The 15,067-nt window shown below is 57.3% G+C and overlaps 1 protein-coding gene across 1 annotated transcript in view; it reads left to right on the forward strand.

The window, feature by feature from the left end:
- Nucleotides 1–6,209: 6,209 nt before the first annotated feature.
- The window catches only part of LOC112621487 (cadherin EGF LAG seven-pass G-type receptor 2-like), a gene marked incomplete at its 5' end in the record, with an annotated part of 21,078 nt that continues 12,220 nt past the window's right edge, over nt 6,210–15,067 (forward strand). Inside the window, 5 exon segments of the mRNA XM_025380979.1 lie at nt 6,210–7,042; nt 7,044–8,056; nt 13,152–13,366; nt 13,368–13,649; nt 13,651–13,714. Coding sequence (XP_025236764.1) covers nt 6,210–7,042; nt 7,044–8,056; nt 13,152–13,366; nt 13,368–13,649; nt 13,651–13,714 — 2,407 coding nt within the window.

Raw genomic sequence — 15,067 nt, forward strand, 5'->3', positions numbered from 1 at the left:
CCGCTTGGGGCTGTTTTCTTTTTTTTTTTTTTTTTTTTTTTTTTTGAGACGGAGTCTCGCTCTGTCACCCAGGCTGGAGTGCAGTGGCCGGATCTCAGCTCACTGCAAGCTCCGCCTCCCGGGTTCATGCCATTCTCCGGCCTCAGCCTCCCAAGTAGCTGGGACTACAGGCGCCCGCCACCTCGCCCGGCTAGTTTTTTTGTATTTAATAGAGACGGGGTTTCACCGTGTTAGCCAGGATGGTCTCGATCTCCTGACCTCGTGATCCGCCCGTCTCGGCCTCCCAAAGTGCTGGGATTACAGGCTTGAGCCACCGCGCCCGGCCTTGGGGCTGTTTTCAAGCGTTGAGGCTGCAGTGAGCGGTGATCGCACCACTGCACTCCAGCCTGGGCAGCAGAGTGAGACACTGTCTGAAAAAAATAAAATAGAAAATATTGTTGAATCTAGCCGGACAATATCTGGTATTATTTATACCATTACACCACTCTTTCGATTTCTCTGAATGTTTGAAATTTTCCCAAATAGAAAACTGGGGGAGATTTTTTAAACCTAAAAAATGTTTAATAGTTAAAAAAAAAATTACTTTGGCTGCTGAGCAGAGACTGGTTTGGGGGGAAGTGACCACATGAAGAATCCATAAAATCCTGACTGAGTATCCCCCTCTGTGACAGACCTGAAGTGGGGCACTGAGAAACAACAGAGCCCCCACAAGGAGTGCACCCTCCAGCCTTGAAGAAAGTGGGGAACAGTGGACGGGGCATAGCAGGCAAGTGTAGACCGAAGGGTGTTCAGGTTTCTGGCCGCCCCCACCCCCAGGCTGCTGGCTCCTGGTCCCTTCACGCCACCCACCCCACAGTCCAGGAGCCCCCATGGCCAGGTTCTCTCCTTCTGGTTTCTGTGCCCTTTCTAAAGCAGCACGGAGCCCAGAAATGGGATCGGGTGCCAGGGCCTCTTCCCCACTCTCTCCTTCCAGAGAAACTGCCCTGCCCACCCACAGAAGGTCACCATGACCGTTCCCATCAGCGGCCTCCTTCCCTACCACTCCTTCCCTGCAGGCCATTGGTTCCAGAATTTCAGCCCACAAGGACCTGCCCAAGGCAGAGCTCACCTTGTTCTTCCCAATGTGGCCCCTGTCTGCCCCTCCAGTGTGCTGGGCCACAGGAGATCCACCCCAATCTCAGCTCCAGCCAAGCTGATGCTTGCATTTCATTCATTCATTCATTTCATTCACTCATAGCGTACTGCTTAAGAGCGTAGGCTCTGGGCCAGATTGCCTGGGTCCAAATCCTAGTTCTTCCATTACTAACGGTATAATCATGGAGAAGACACTTAACATGTAGCTTAAGAGACTCAACTAATGAATTCCTCTTCCAGGAATGCTGTTCCTGATTCTTGAAGATGCAGCCCAAGTCCTGTCTCCTCTAGGAGGCCCTCTGGGATTTCCCCCACCCTCACCACTCTCTCCTCTGAATTCCTTTAGCCTTTTCTGTCTCATTTGCTTCTGGAGCACTTCACCCATGCGACCCCGTTGGGTTGAAAGCCAGGGCCATGCCTTATCCAGGGGCCCTCAGGAAGCAAGCTGAGTAAGGAATCCCATCAGAGCTAAAGGACAGCCCCAAGGCCAGCCAAGCAGGTCTCCTTCCTTTCCAGAGCCTCCACTGTGAAGTGGGAGGTTTGAACTAGAAGAGCAATAAATTCTCTTTTAACAGACCCCAAGCCCTTGCTGCCCCTTGATAGCACCTAGAAGCTATGCAGAAAGGAAGCCTAAATGTCCCTTACACATAGGAGGGAGGTCCATAGCTTCCTTACAACTGGAAAGCTCCATGAAGCAGGCAGCCCTTCCCTGGGAATCAGGGAGGCCTCCACCAGGGCAGCCCCTCCCTCATTTGAGACTCTCAGTGATGCATTTGAAACTTGGAAATTTCCCTCCTGCTTTTGGGAGTTGGAAGTATCTGAGTATCTGAGGAAGTGATGGGGAGAGAGCTCTGTCCTGTGCCCCTGGAGGGAGGACTGGGGAGGATTAAGGACTATTTGCCAAACATGCCTGGGGATGACGGGAAGCGTTCCTTGGATCCCCCAACCTATCCGCCCTTGGGTGGAAAGGCCGCCCACCTGGAGGGGTCTCCTGTGCTCATGCCTTCCCTGGCAACCCTGCCTCAAGGTGCGAGGCTCCAGAACCACATTCCATGATCCAGAGCCAGGGCTACTCTTTCCTCCCACCCAGAAAGCTTATTTTAGCAACAAAGGGAGAGAGATGAATGGAGAGCTGCAGCGTCTCCACGGGTTGGCTTGGGCCTTCACCAGAAATGAGAGTCTCATTACCCAACCCCAATTCAAAGGATACTTAACAGATGGTATAATTTCCAAGCATTCTCTGCACCACATGGCTATTAGGTGAAGAACAGAATGCCCACGCAGCCCCTAGATCCTTCCAAACTCCAGAGTCTGAGGAAGTCTGGAAAGGCAGAGCCCTGTGGAGGCTGCGTAACCCACACCTCTATCTCCAGAGCTGCCCTTGGCCTTGCTCAGAGGAAGAAATCTCAGAGGTCAAAGGGGAGGGCATTTCCTTGAGCCATGGGTCCCCCTGCAACCTACTTCTCTCCATCCTGCCAGCAGAGTGTAACCCTAACCTTTGTTGCTGTAGCCAAGGCCCATCTCCTTTCCTATTTCCGCAGGGAAAAAGACAAGAGCTGATTTCTCATCCTTGGCCTCACTGTGTGGTCACACAGACACTCCTTGGGCCTGGGGCTGGGGAATCCTCTGCTGTGACCCAGTGAGAGTGGCACCACTGTGACCAGGGGGCAGTGGTGGAAGGGAGCACCTGATCCAGTACTTTTCAGATGGGTTCCTCCAGATCCTCAAGTTCCACAGAGCAGCCCAGGGATTTCTTGGTTGGGGGAGTGGCGAAGAGGGGCAAGGCCCTGACCCCCTCACTTCAACCCAGCAGCACTACTCGTCTGTTCTATATTCTGGCCTTCCACTTCAGATTTCTTTTGAAGAAGAAGATTCTACTGCTAAATAAACATTTACTAAACATTTACTAAATAAACATCTACTGCTAAATAAACCATTCACCTTATTCAATCCCCTCATTTTACAAAAAGGGACACTGAGGCACAGAATTTGAGCAAGGTCACACAGCTGTGGGGTTGGAGGCTGGGACCCAGGCCAGGGCCTCCCCCCAGGCCAGCTCTCTACCGCCTGGCTGGGCCCCTGGCTGCTCCAGGATGTAGGGAAGCGTTTTCTGGGTCGCCTGCACGGCTCCTGCCTGGTTCTCCGTGGTCCAGCTTCATGTCTGGTCCTCTCCAAGGTCCCCTGGAATCCCGTACACCCTCTCGAGTGAAGCTGCTGTGAAGAGGGTCTGGAGCCCGGGTACCGGATAGGCCTCCTCGCTGGTCACAAAGCTGTGGCGGAAGGAGGGGGTAGCCGCAGGACAGGGACAGGGAGGCAGGAGGGGGTGAGAGGCCGACTCTCTAGATGGGACCTCAGGGGGCAGTGCAAGTCCCTTGTCTGCGATCCAGGAAGCCTGTGTTAAAGCTAGGCTCCACCGCAGCCGGCCTCTGAATCTGGTGATAGTGTGTTTACACCACCTGGCTTCCACCCGCTCTCACCCTTCTAATTTACCTCTCTGGAAAAGCCCAAGTGGTGTCCAACATGAGGCTGGGGTCATTCTTCCAGCAGCCGGACCTCAAGGGGCATGCTGGTCAGACCGCAGCCTCGCTGGTGGGGTGGGGTGGGGGGGACGGTAGGGAGGGAGTGGGCTCAGTAGCTCATTGTGGGTGCTTCTCTGGGATTTTGGTGGCTTTGTAGTGTTGCTCGGGGCCCTTTTAACTCAGTCTGACCCGGGACCTATGGGAGGGGACAGCAATGAGGGCCCTTAGGACTGGCATGAACTGGGAACTTGGCCTCTGAGAGCCCTTAAAATATTTCGGAAACCTCTAGGCATACTTAGGGTACTGCCACCATGACTATCATCAGCTGGGTGGCTTCCGATCGCTAATTCGCACCGGCCATCTGGCGAGGCCGGCCTGGGGACATGGGGATGGAAGGTCCTGCTGGAGGGAATCCTGGCGCGTCGGCGCGGAGGAGTGCGCTGGGTGGGGCCCACCTCCTTCGGCACGGCCGGCGTCGCCGCTTTAAGGCGGCAGCGGCGCGAGCAGGTCTATGGTAATGAGCCGCCGCCGCGGCTCTGCAGAGCTCGCCCGCCCGCCGGGGAGGCGAGGGAGCGCGGGGCTGGGCTCGGGGCCGCGGCGACAGGCAGCAGCCGCGGCGGGGACGCGTGGCGCGAGCCGGCGGCGCGGGATCGTCGGGGGCCGCCGGGGCCGGGCCGGGGTCGGGGCGCGCGGCTACGCGGGCGCAGGTGGGAGATCCCACAGGGGCGGAGGGGGCACCCCGGCTCCGGAACCCGGGGCCCGGCAAGGCCAGGGGCGCCGCGGGGCCCGCGGGCGCAGGTGGTGAGTGCCCGGAGCGCAGGTGGAGGCGCGGCGGCAGTCCGCGGTGCTCAGGGTGACCAGGGAGCGAGTCTGGCTCCGGGGGCGGTGGGAGCCCGGGCGCGTCGGAGGGCGCGGCGCGGGGCCGGGCCGAGCCATCCAGGCGCAGGCCCCGCGGGGCGCACCGCGGGCCCCGGGGACTGGCTCCATGGCCCGGGCATGAGGCGCGGCAGGGCCTTCAGGAGCCGGAGGAGGAGCCGCCGCCGCTGTTGACTCGGCCGCCGGCCGGGAGCTGGGAGAGATGCGGAGCCCGGCCACCGGCGCTCTCCTCCCAACGCCGCCGCTGCTGTTGCTGTTGCTGCTGCTGCTGCTGCCGCCGCCACTATTGGGAGAACAAGTTGGGCCCTGTCGTTCCTTGGGGTCCAGGGGACGCGGCTCTGGGGCCTGCGCCCCTGTGGGCTGGCTCTGTCCATCCTCAGCGTCGAACCTCTGGCTCTACACCAGCCGCTGCACGGATGCGGGCACTGAGCTGACTGGCCACCTGGTACCCCACCACGATGGCCTGAGGGTTTGGTGTCCAGAATCCGGGGCCCATATTCCCCTACCACCAGCTCCTGAAGGCTGCCCCTGGAGTTGTCGCCTCCTGGGCATTGGAGGCCACCTTTCGCCACAGGGCAAGCTCACACTGCCCCAGGAGCACCCGTGCTTAAAAGCCCCACGGCTCAGATGCCAGTCCTGCAAACTGGCACAGGCCCCTGGGCTCAGGGCAGGGGAGGGGTCACCAGAAGAGTCCATGGGTGGGCGTCGGAAAAGGAATTTAATACAACCCCCCAGTTCCAGCCCACCAGCTACCAGGCCACAGTGCCAGAGAACCAACCAGCAGATACCCCTGCTGGTTGCCAGAGAACCAACCAGCAGGCATCCCTGAGGGCCATCGACCCAGACGAGGGTGAGGCAGGTTGACTTGAGTACACCACGAATGCCCTCTTTGATAGCGGCTCCAACCAGATCTTCTCCCTGGACCCAGTCACTGGTGCAGTAACCACAGCCGAGGAGCTGGATTGAGACCAAGAGCACCCACGTCTTCAGGGTCACGGTGCAGGACCACGGCATGCCCCAACGAAGTGCCCTGGCTACACTCACCATCTTGGTTACTGACACCAATGATCATGACCCCGTGTTGGAGCAGCAGGAGTACAAGGAGAGCCTCAGGGAGAACCTGGAGGTTGGCTATGAAGTGCTCACTGTCAGGGCCACGGATGGTGATGCCCCTCCCAATGCCAATATTCTGTACCGCCTGCTGTAGTGGCCTGGGGGCAGCCCCTCCGAAGTCTTTCAGATCTACCCTCACTCTGGGGTGATCCGAACCCGTGGCCCTGTGGATCGGGAAGAGGTGGAATCCTACCAGTTGACGGTAGAGGCAAGTGACCAGGGTCAGGACCCGGGTCCTCGGAGTACCACAGCCGCTGTTTTCCTTTCTGTGGAGGATGACAATGACAATGCCCCGCAGTTTAGTGAGAAGCGCTATGTGGTCCAGGTGAGAGAGGACGTGACTCCGGGGGCCCCAGTACTCCGAGTCACAGCCTCGGATGGAGAAAAGGGGAGCAATGCCCTGGTGCACTACAGCATCATGAGTGGCAACGCTCGGGGACAGTTTTATCTGGATGCCCAGACTGGAGCTCTGGATGTGGTCAGCCCTCTTGACTATGAGACCACCAAGGAGTACATCCTATGGGTATGAGCACAGGATGGTGGCCATCCCCCACTCTTTAATTATTCTCTGGCTTGGTGACAGTGCAGGTCCTGGATATCAACGACAATGCCCCCATCTTCGTCAGCACCCTTTTCCAGGCTACTGTCCTGGAGAGTGTCCCCTTAGGCTACCTGGTTCTCCACGTCCAGGCTATCGACGCTGATGCTGGTGACAATGCCCGCCTAGAATACCGCCTTGCTGGGGTGGGACCTGACTTCCCCTTCACCATCAACAATGGCACAGGCTGGATCTCTGTAGCTGCTGAACTAGACCGGGAGGAAGTTGATTTCTGCAGCTTTGGGGTAGAAGCTGGAGACCATGGCACTCCAGCACTCACTGCCTCGGCCAGCGTCAGCGTGACTGTCCTGGATGTCAACGACAACAATCCAACCTTTACCCAACCCGAGTACACAGTGCGGCTCAATGAGGATGCAGCTGTGGGCACTAGCGTGGTGACGGTGTCAGCTGTGGACCGTGATGCTCATAGTGTCATCACCTACCAGATCACCAGTGGCAATACCCGAAACCGCTTCTCCATCACCAGCCAAAGTGGTGGTGGGCTGGTATCCCTTGCCCTGCCACTGGACTACAAACTTGAGCGGCAGTATGTGTTGGCTGTTACCGCCTCCGATGGCACGCGGCAGGACACGGCACAGATTGTGGTGAATGTCACTGACGCCAACACCCATCGTCCTGTCTTTCAGAGCTCCCACTATACAGTGAATGTTAATGAGGACTGGCCGGCAGGCACCACAGTGGTGCTGATCAGCGCCACGGATGAGGACACAGGTGAGAATGCCCGCATCACCTACTTCATGGAGGACAGCATCCCCCAGTTCCGCATCGATGTAGACACGGGCTGTCACCACCCAGGCTGAGCTGGACTACGAAGACCAAGTGTCTTATACCCTGGCCATTACTGCTCGGGACAACGGCATTCCCCAGAAGTCCGACACCACCTACCTGGAGATCCTGGTGAACGACGTGAATGACAATGCCCCTCAGTTCCTGCGTGACTTCTACCAGGGCAGTGTCTGTGAGGATGTGCCACCCTTCACTAGCGTCCTGCAGATCTCTGCCACTGATCGTGATTCTGGACTTAATGGTAGGGTCTTCTACACTTTCCAAGGAGGCGACAATGGAGACGGTGACTTTATTGTCGAGTCCACGTCAGGCATCGTGTGAACGCTGCAGAGGCTGGATAGAGAGAACATGGCTGAGTATGTCTTGTGGGCATATGCAGTGGACAAGGGGATGCCCCCAGCCCGCACGCCCATGGAAGTGACAGTCACTGTGCTGGATGTGAATGACAATCCCCCTGTCTTTGAGCAGGATGAGTTTGATGTGTTTGTGGAAGAGAACAGCCCCATTGGGCTGGCCGTGGCCCGGGTCACAGCCACTGACCCCGATGAAGGCACTAATGCCCAGATTATGTACCAGATCATGGAGGGCAACATCCCTGAGGTCTTCCAGCTGGACATCTTCTCTGGGGAGCTGACAGCCCTGGTAGACTTAGACTACGAGGACCGGCCTGAGTACGTCCTGGTCATCCAGGCCACGTCAGCTCCTCTGGTGAGCCGGGCTACAGTCCACGTCCGCCTCCTTGACCGCAATGACAACCCACCAGTGCTGGGCAACTTTGAGATCCTTTTCAACAACTATGTCACCAACCGCTCAAGCAGCTTCCCTGGGGGTGCCATTGGCCGAGTACCTGCGCATGACCCTGATATCTCAGATAGTCTGACTTACAGCTTTGAGCGGGGAAATGAACTCAGCCTGGTCCTGCTCAATGCCTCCACGGGCGAGCTGAAGCTGAGCCGCGCGCTGGACAACAACCGGCCTCTGGAGGCCATCATGAGCGTGTTGGTGTCAGGTAAGGAAGGGTCCAGGTGGCGCTGGGGTGGGGGTAGCTCACGGGGAGGGTCCGGGCAGCCACTGGAGGTAGGGCACGATCCAGGAAGCAGCTACAGACCCACCTCCCTACCCAATGCCTGGCACAGAGCGGGAGGGGGCAAGAGCCAGCTTGGGAAGAAGCCCCAGGAATCCCGGCGGCTGGTGCAGGCCCCGCCTTCCGCCAGGCTGGGCTGGGCTGCTTCGGTTGGCTGCCCCCACTGTCTACCAGCCTGTGACGTGGTCGGGGAAGTGTTGTGAGGCTGCCCCGGCTATGGCTGCCAAGAATTGTGAAAAAAGGCGCGTGGAAGCCTGGGGGCCAGGAGAGCTGGGGGAAGGGTAGAGAGGACCGTGGCGCAGGAGAGGAGGCGAGGCCAGGGCCCCTTCACCCCCATCAAGATATTCCTGCAGTCTCATACAGCCTTTGGCAGAAATGGGGACCATGGGAGCACAGGGCTGCCGCTACCCAGGGGTCAGGGGTCAGGACCCTGCAGTCCTCTTCTGGCCCCTTTTGCCTCCTGGCTGAGCTGCAGAATCGGCTGACATGGACTTTGTCTAGCGCATTCTTTTCCCTCCAGGCAGAAAGAGCCTGGCCTGGCTCCCCCTTCAGAGCTCCCACAGGAAGTGAGGCTAGAGCTCATTGTCTGTCCAAACAGACCCCACTTTCAGAGTCCGTGGTTCGGGTCTGGCTTGGAGGAGGGGCTGCAATGAAGCTGGTGGGCAAGCTGAGGCCTTCTGGGCCCCCTTGCCACCCCACGGGCTGTTCTTAGGGTGCCAGGCCTTCCTTTCCTGCTGGCTGTGACCTGGCCAAGCTCTAGGAATGGAGTGTAGGGACCAGGACAGGCCAGGGGACTGGTGGGCTTTGAGGGCAGAGACCCCAAGGCACCTGATCTGAGGACAGAACAGAGTCCCAGGGCGTGGGAGCCTGGCGGGATCCCAGGCTGGGGCATTCCTGCTGCTTGGCCAAGCGCTCAGCCTACAGACTCCCTGGACAGCAGGGCTGGGGGAGGAGAGTTGGAGGGGGTTGGTGACAGTATTCTGCCTTTTTTTAATCAGCTGTGGGGAGCCAGAGGTAGCAGCAGGGAGAGGACCACACCCAAGTTGCTGAGTGCCTTCCCCAAGCCAGGGAACAACTGAGACCCTCATGAGGGGATGCTGTTAGCTGCACCCCAGGGGTGGGTCAGGTCACACCCCCTCTAGGCAGCCTTCAAACCCGTCAGGGAAGGGAGGAAAAGAAGAGGCTGACAGGCCCCTACTTCCACCCCAGGGAGTGTGGCCTGAAGGCAAAGGAAGGGTATGGGAGAGTCAGGGCGTGGCCTCACTCAGGGTCCTTGCTGGACAGATGCCTCCCTGCCCCACCCCTCAAGGTAGCCACAGGAACCAGGAAGCAGGAGCTTTTCAGGGACTGTGGCTGAGGTTCTGAGCCTCCAGAGACTTCAGTTTCGCCTCCAGGAGGAGGAAGTGGGAGGCTGAGCTCCTGTGTCCTCAGCTGTGCCTGGGCACTTGAGGCGGTGGGAAGGAGGGCCTCTCCCTCTGGTCCTCCACACCCAGCCTGCCCTTGGTGAGTGTGGCCAGACACTAAGTGATGGGGGCAGAGAAGCGCCCCCACTAGGCTTTCCGTCTCCCACCAGGGCAGAGCCCCAGACCTTGGTTCCCTAGTCTAGAGAAGGCTCAGGGCAACATCCAGGAGGGCTTCTCCTGGCCTGGCAGCTCTGGCCCCACCCTCTCCCTTCCGCCCTGACCCTTGGAGGCAGTCACCACGGCAACCCCAAAGTTCAGGGAGGCCAGGGTGAGGGGGAGCTGACTCCCACTGCCCCTTTGTTTTCCTCCTCTTGTTCTTTGTCTCTTCTTTCTTTCCCGCCCCTGCCCATGCGGGGCCTTGCAGCACTGCCTCTCTCCGGTGCCCTCTCCCTGCTCCTGTGGCTCTCCTGCTCTCCCACTTGCCCATCGCTGGCCCTTTTCCTGGGGCTTTGTCTTCCCCTGTTTGGTCTCCGTTCCCCTGTTTGGTCTCCGTGTTTGTGCCTCCCCGTCTTCCTCCCTATGGCTGCGGCTGTCCCAGCCTGGGCCGATGGCTCTCCTGGAGCCTGAATTCTCCTCGCCTCTTTCTTCCTCTGCTCGGACACACAGCAGCTCCTGTCCATGGTCTGGGCAGCTCCCAGAACAGCAGAGCCCTCTTGGCCTCCAGCCTCCGCTGGCACATCTGCCAGGGGAAGAGAGGTTGGGAGGCTGACCGGGACCTGGCGCTTTTCCAGGTGTGGCTGGCTAAGCTTGGGGCACAGGTGGCATTTCCTGGGGTCAGAGGCCATCCTAGCGCTTTCTTTTCTGTTCAGGAAGACAGCTTAGGCAATGCACTCCCCACCCCTGTTCCCACCCTGCCTTTGCACCTGAGGGGTGACCTAGGTCAAGGCAGGGGAGGGGGACACAGAAAGGAGAGAGCAGTGGGTTGACTGTTGGGGATGGGGACAATAGCAGAGGGGGCAGGTGGCCACAGATGGTGAACCAGATGGGAAGCAACAGAGACATGCTGGGAGAGGGGCCCAGGCGGGGCCTAAGACGATGGCGGCGGGGGACACAGCGAGGAGTGTTCGTTCCCAGGGCTGAGTGGTGGCAAAGTTTCTCCTGCTCTGTGGCTTTGGTTGCCTTCTCGTCTCTTAATCAGTTATGGGCACAGTGTGTGGAGTCTTGGGCTGCTTCTGCCTGGAGGGAATATCTGGTCGAGGAATCATTAAGCAGATGTACCAGGTATACAAGAGCCCTGTGCCAGCTGAGCACCCTAGTGGGTGCGGGGAAGTCTGAAACAGAGAGGAAAGTAGAGCCTGATGACATAAATCTGGGCAGGCTTCCTGGAGCAGGTGAGCTCAGGGCAGGTTAGAAGACTCGGAGGACTGTGGGCTGGTGTCTAGGTGGGAAGGAACAGCCTGTGGAACAGCTTTGAGACGACAGCAGGAGGAACAGAAGTGGGTGATGACAAGCAGGCTTACTGGTGATAGCTGGTGAGAACAAGCAAGTGGTGAGGCTGGAGGGTAGGTGGGCAGTGGGCCGAGGACACAGCTGAGATGGGGGTCTGCCTTCAGCCTTCCTGGCTTCAGCTGAGCCACCGCTGGTATAGTCAGTCACCCCAAGTAGGTACAGTACAGATGCAGAATTTGTCCCCATGTTCCTCGCCTACTCACACCACTCCCCCAGAAACATGGGCTCCTGCCCCATTACTGCTAGGGTAAGCACTCGCTCTTTATGTCTAGTTGGGCTCCCCCTGCTATGTGGTTTTTGTTTGTTTGTTTGTTTTCTGGGGACAGCGTCTCGCTCTGTCACCCAGGCTGGAGTACAATGGCGTGATCTCGGCTCACTGCACCCTCTGCCTCCTGGGTTCAAGCAATTCTCCTGCCTCAGCCTCCTGAGTAGCTGGAACCTCCTAAGTAGCTGAGATTACAGGTGCCCACCACCACGCCCAACTAATTTTTGTGTTTTTAGTAGAGATGGGGTTTCACCATGTTGGTCAGTCTGGTCTCGAACTCCTGACCTCGTGATCCACCTGCCTCGGCCTCCCAAAGTGCTGGGACTACAGGCATGAGCCACTGTGCCCGGCCCCCCTGCTATGTTTTAAAGACCATTTATTCTTTATGGAGACTGAATAGATTGTCATCCGCATCTCAGTGTTTTCTGAACACCTACTATGTGTAGGGCATTGTAACAAATAAAAATGTGAATATGCTGGTAGCTCATGCCTGTAATCCCAGTGCTCTAGAAGGCTGAGATGGAGGGTCACTTGAGGCCAGGAAGTTGAGACCAGCCTGGACAACATAGCAAGACCCCATCTCTACACACAAAGAAAAATTAGCCAGGCATACTTGTGAGCACCTGTGGTCTCAGCTATTTGGGAGGCTGAGGTGGAAGGATCGCTTGAGCCCAGGAGTTCAAGGCTACAGTGAGCTATGATCGTGCCACTGCACTCCAGCAGAGGCGACAGAGTGAGAGTCTATCTCTTAAAAAAAATAAAAAATAAAAGAAAATAAGACTATCCCTTATTATCCTGCAAAGCCATTTCCTCCATCTCCAGGTCCCCAGCTTTCATGTTTTAGCTAAATAAAATTCATTCCCATGTGTATGTGCATTCAGGTGTGTGTGGTATTACTGGGCTTAGGGTATGTGTTAGTACTTAGCTGTTTATAAGTGAGTGTGTTGCCTGGGGGTATGGCAGGCATTTGGGTGTGATGCTTGAGCCAAGTGGGTGATGAGTAGCTACAGGCCCTAGGGCCAGAGAAGAGACTGACTCAGTGGGGCTCTAGGGTCTCAGAGTGGAGAGCTGCCCAGGCCCTTCTATCTCTGCCCCCCTGGGCCCCCACCCCCACTCACCCTGTCTCCAGCATGGGGCAGTGGGTGATGTTGTCACTGGTTAACGTGGCTCAGCTGGATTTCCTGGGGTGGGGCCCCCCAGGCTACCCACAGCAGCCCAGAGAGTTGGGCGGGAAGAATGCTTTGTGTTGGGTGTTGCCATGGGGATAGTAGGTCTGAGCCCAAGCAGCCGTGGGGCTCAGTGGGAGGGGGACTAGGTGGCCCACTGACCCAGTTTACCCCCCCCAGCTCCCTGCTGCAGCCATGACTGCGATTCGTGGTGTTAAGGCGTAGAGGCTGAGGGGGCATGGCGATGATTTTTATGGCTCTCAGGATGCTCTGGGCCCTGTAGAAAAGTATGAAAAAGACAACATAGGGTTCCTGTGCAGGGCAGCACAGACTCTGGGGGAAGGGAGCCGGAGCCGTGGTTGGACAAGGAAAGGTGCACAAACATTAAGAGGTGTGCCATGCATCAGCGACAGAAGGTTTTGGGAAAGGATGCAAAGAGAGTTTCTGCAAATCTCATTCCCTGAGCCCTGAAGGAGTGACTGGCCCACAGGTGACATACCTGGCTCAGCACCCTTATGCCAGTGGGAGAGGAGAGGCTTTCTTGGTGGGTGGTGCAGGAATATGCAGGCTGAATTGCAGCCCCAGCTCCTGTGCAGGGCCTTCCCCACACCCCTGCGCGGGTCTGTGGCTTGGCCCCCCACCCCAGACTGGGTCCTGACTGGTGTCCCTCTCCACAGACGGCGTGCACAGCGTGAAGGCCCAGTGTGCGCTGCGTGTGACCATCATCACTGATGAGATGCTCACCCACAGCATCACGCTGCGCCTGGAGGACATGTCACCCGAGCGCTTCCTGTCACCACTGCTGGGCCTCTTCATCCAGGCGGTGGCCGCCACGCTGGCCACGCCACCGGACCACGTGGTGGTCTTCAACGTCCAGCGGGACACCGACGCCCCCGGGGGGTCACATCCTCAACGTGAGCCTGTCGGTGGGCCAGCTGCCAGGGCCCGGGGGCGGGCCGCCCTTCCTGCCCTCCCAGGACCTGCAGGAGCGCCTGTACCTCAACCGCAGCTTGCTGACGACCATCTAGGCGCAGCACGTGCTGCCCTTAGAGGACAACATCTGCCTGCGGGAGCCCTGCGAGAAGTACATGCGCTGTGTGTCGGTGCTGCGCTTCGACTCGTCCTCCTTGCTCTTCGGGCCCATCCACCCTGCAGGGGATCTGAGCTGCCGCTGCCCGGCCGCCTGGCTTCACGGGTGACTACTGCGAGACGGAGGTGGACCTCTGCTACTCGCGACCCTGTGGCCCCCACTGGAAGGGTCCTCTGATAGGCAGGGTACCATCACTGGCTCTGCTGCTAGTATTAGTCTGGGCCAGTATTTAATCAATGCCAGGCTTTCCTCTGAGAAGGGTATGGGGCGCAGCTAGAATAGTGTAGGTTCCCTCAACAACGCCTTTGTGCTGTTTACCCATGATCCGACTGTGTAATTTCTGGTGATTCCAGGTTTTAAATAATTTGTAAGTGTTCAGTTTCTACACAACTTCATCATCTGCTAAGAATTTTAAAATCACATCTCTGTTCAGCTGTTAATGCTGGGATCCATATTTAATTTTATAAGTTTTTCCTTGTTTTTAGTTTTGTTTTGGGCTTTTTGGGTCATGAATTTTATTTGTCGATAAAAAATGTAAGAGTAGAATATTAATAAGTTTCACTTTAGTTTTGTAATATCAAGAATTTAAGAATTGGCTGGGCGCAGTGGCTCATGCCTGTAACCCCAGCACTTTGGGAGGCTGAGATGGGGGGATCACAAGGTCAGGAGTTTGCGACCAGCTAGTTCCATACCAGCCTGGCCAACATGGTGAAACCTTGTCTCTACTAAAAATACAAAAATTAGCTGGGTGTGGTGGTGCATGCCTGTAATCCCAGCTACTCCGGAGGCTGAGGCAGGAGAATCGCTTGAACCCGGGAGGCCGCAGGTTGCAGTAAGCCGAGATGGAGCCACTGCACTCCAGCCTGGGTGACAGAGTGAGACTGCATCTATGAAAAAAAAAAAAAAATTAAGAATTAAAACAAGCTGGGCACAGTGGTTCACACCTGCAATCCCAACACTTTGGGAGGCTGAGGGAGGTGGAATTCCTGAGGTCAGGAGTTCGATACCAGTCCGGACAACATGGTGAAACTCCATCTCTACTAAAAATATAAAAAAATTAGCCGGGTGTGGTGGTGGGCACCTGTAACTCCAGCTACTTGGGAGGCTGAGGCAGGAGACTCACTTTCTGCCTCAGAGGGGGAGGTTGCAGTGAGCTGAGATGGGGCCACTGCACTCCAGACTGGGCAACAAGAGCAAAACTCCCTCTAAAAATAATAATAATAATTTTTAAAAAGTAAAATAAGAAAGGAAAAATAGGCCGGGCGCGGTGGCTCAAGCCTGTAATCCCAGCACTTTGGGAGGCCGAGGCGGGCGGATCACGAGGTCAGGAGATCGAGACCATCCTGGCTAACATGGTGAAACCCCGTCTCTACTAAAAATACGAAAAAAACTAGCCGGGCGTGGTGGCGGGCGCCTGTAGTCCCAGCTACTCGGAGGCTGAGGCAGGAGAATGGCCTGAACCTGGGAGGCGGAGCTTGCAGTGAGCCGAGATCGCGCCACTGC

Source organism: Theropithecus gelada, chromosome 1 (genome assembly GCF_003255815.1).
Source record: "Theropithecus gelada isolate Dixy chromosome 1, Tgel_1.0, whole genome shotgun sequence".
Taxonomy (NCBI): Eukaryota; Metazoa; Chordata; class Mammalia; order Primates; family Cercopithecidae; genus Theropithecus; species Theropithecus gelada.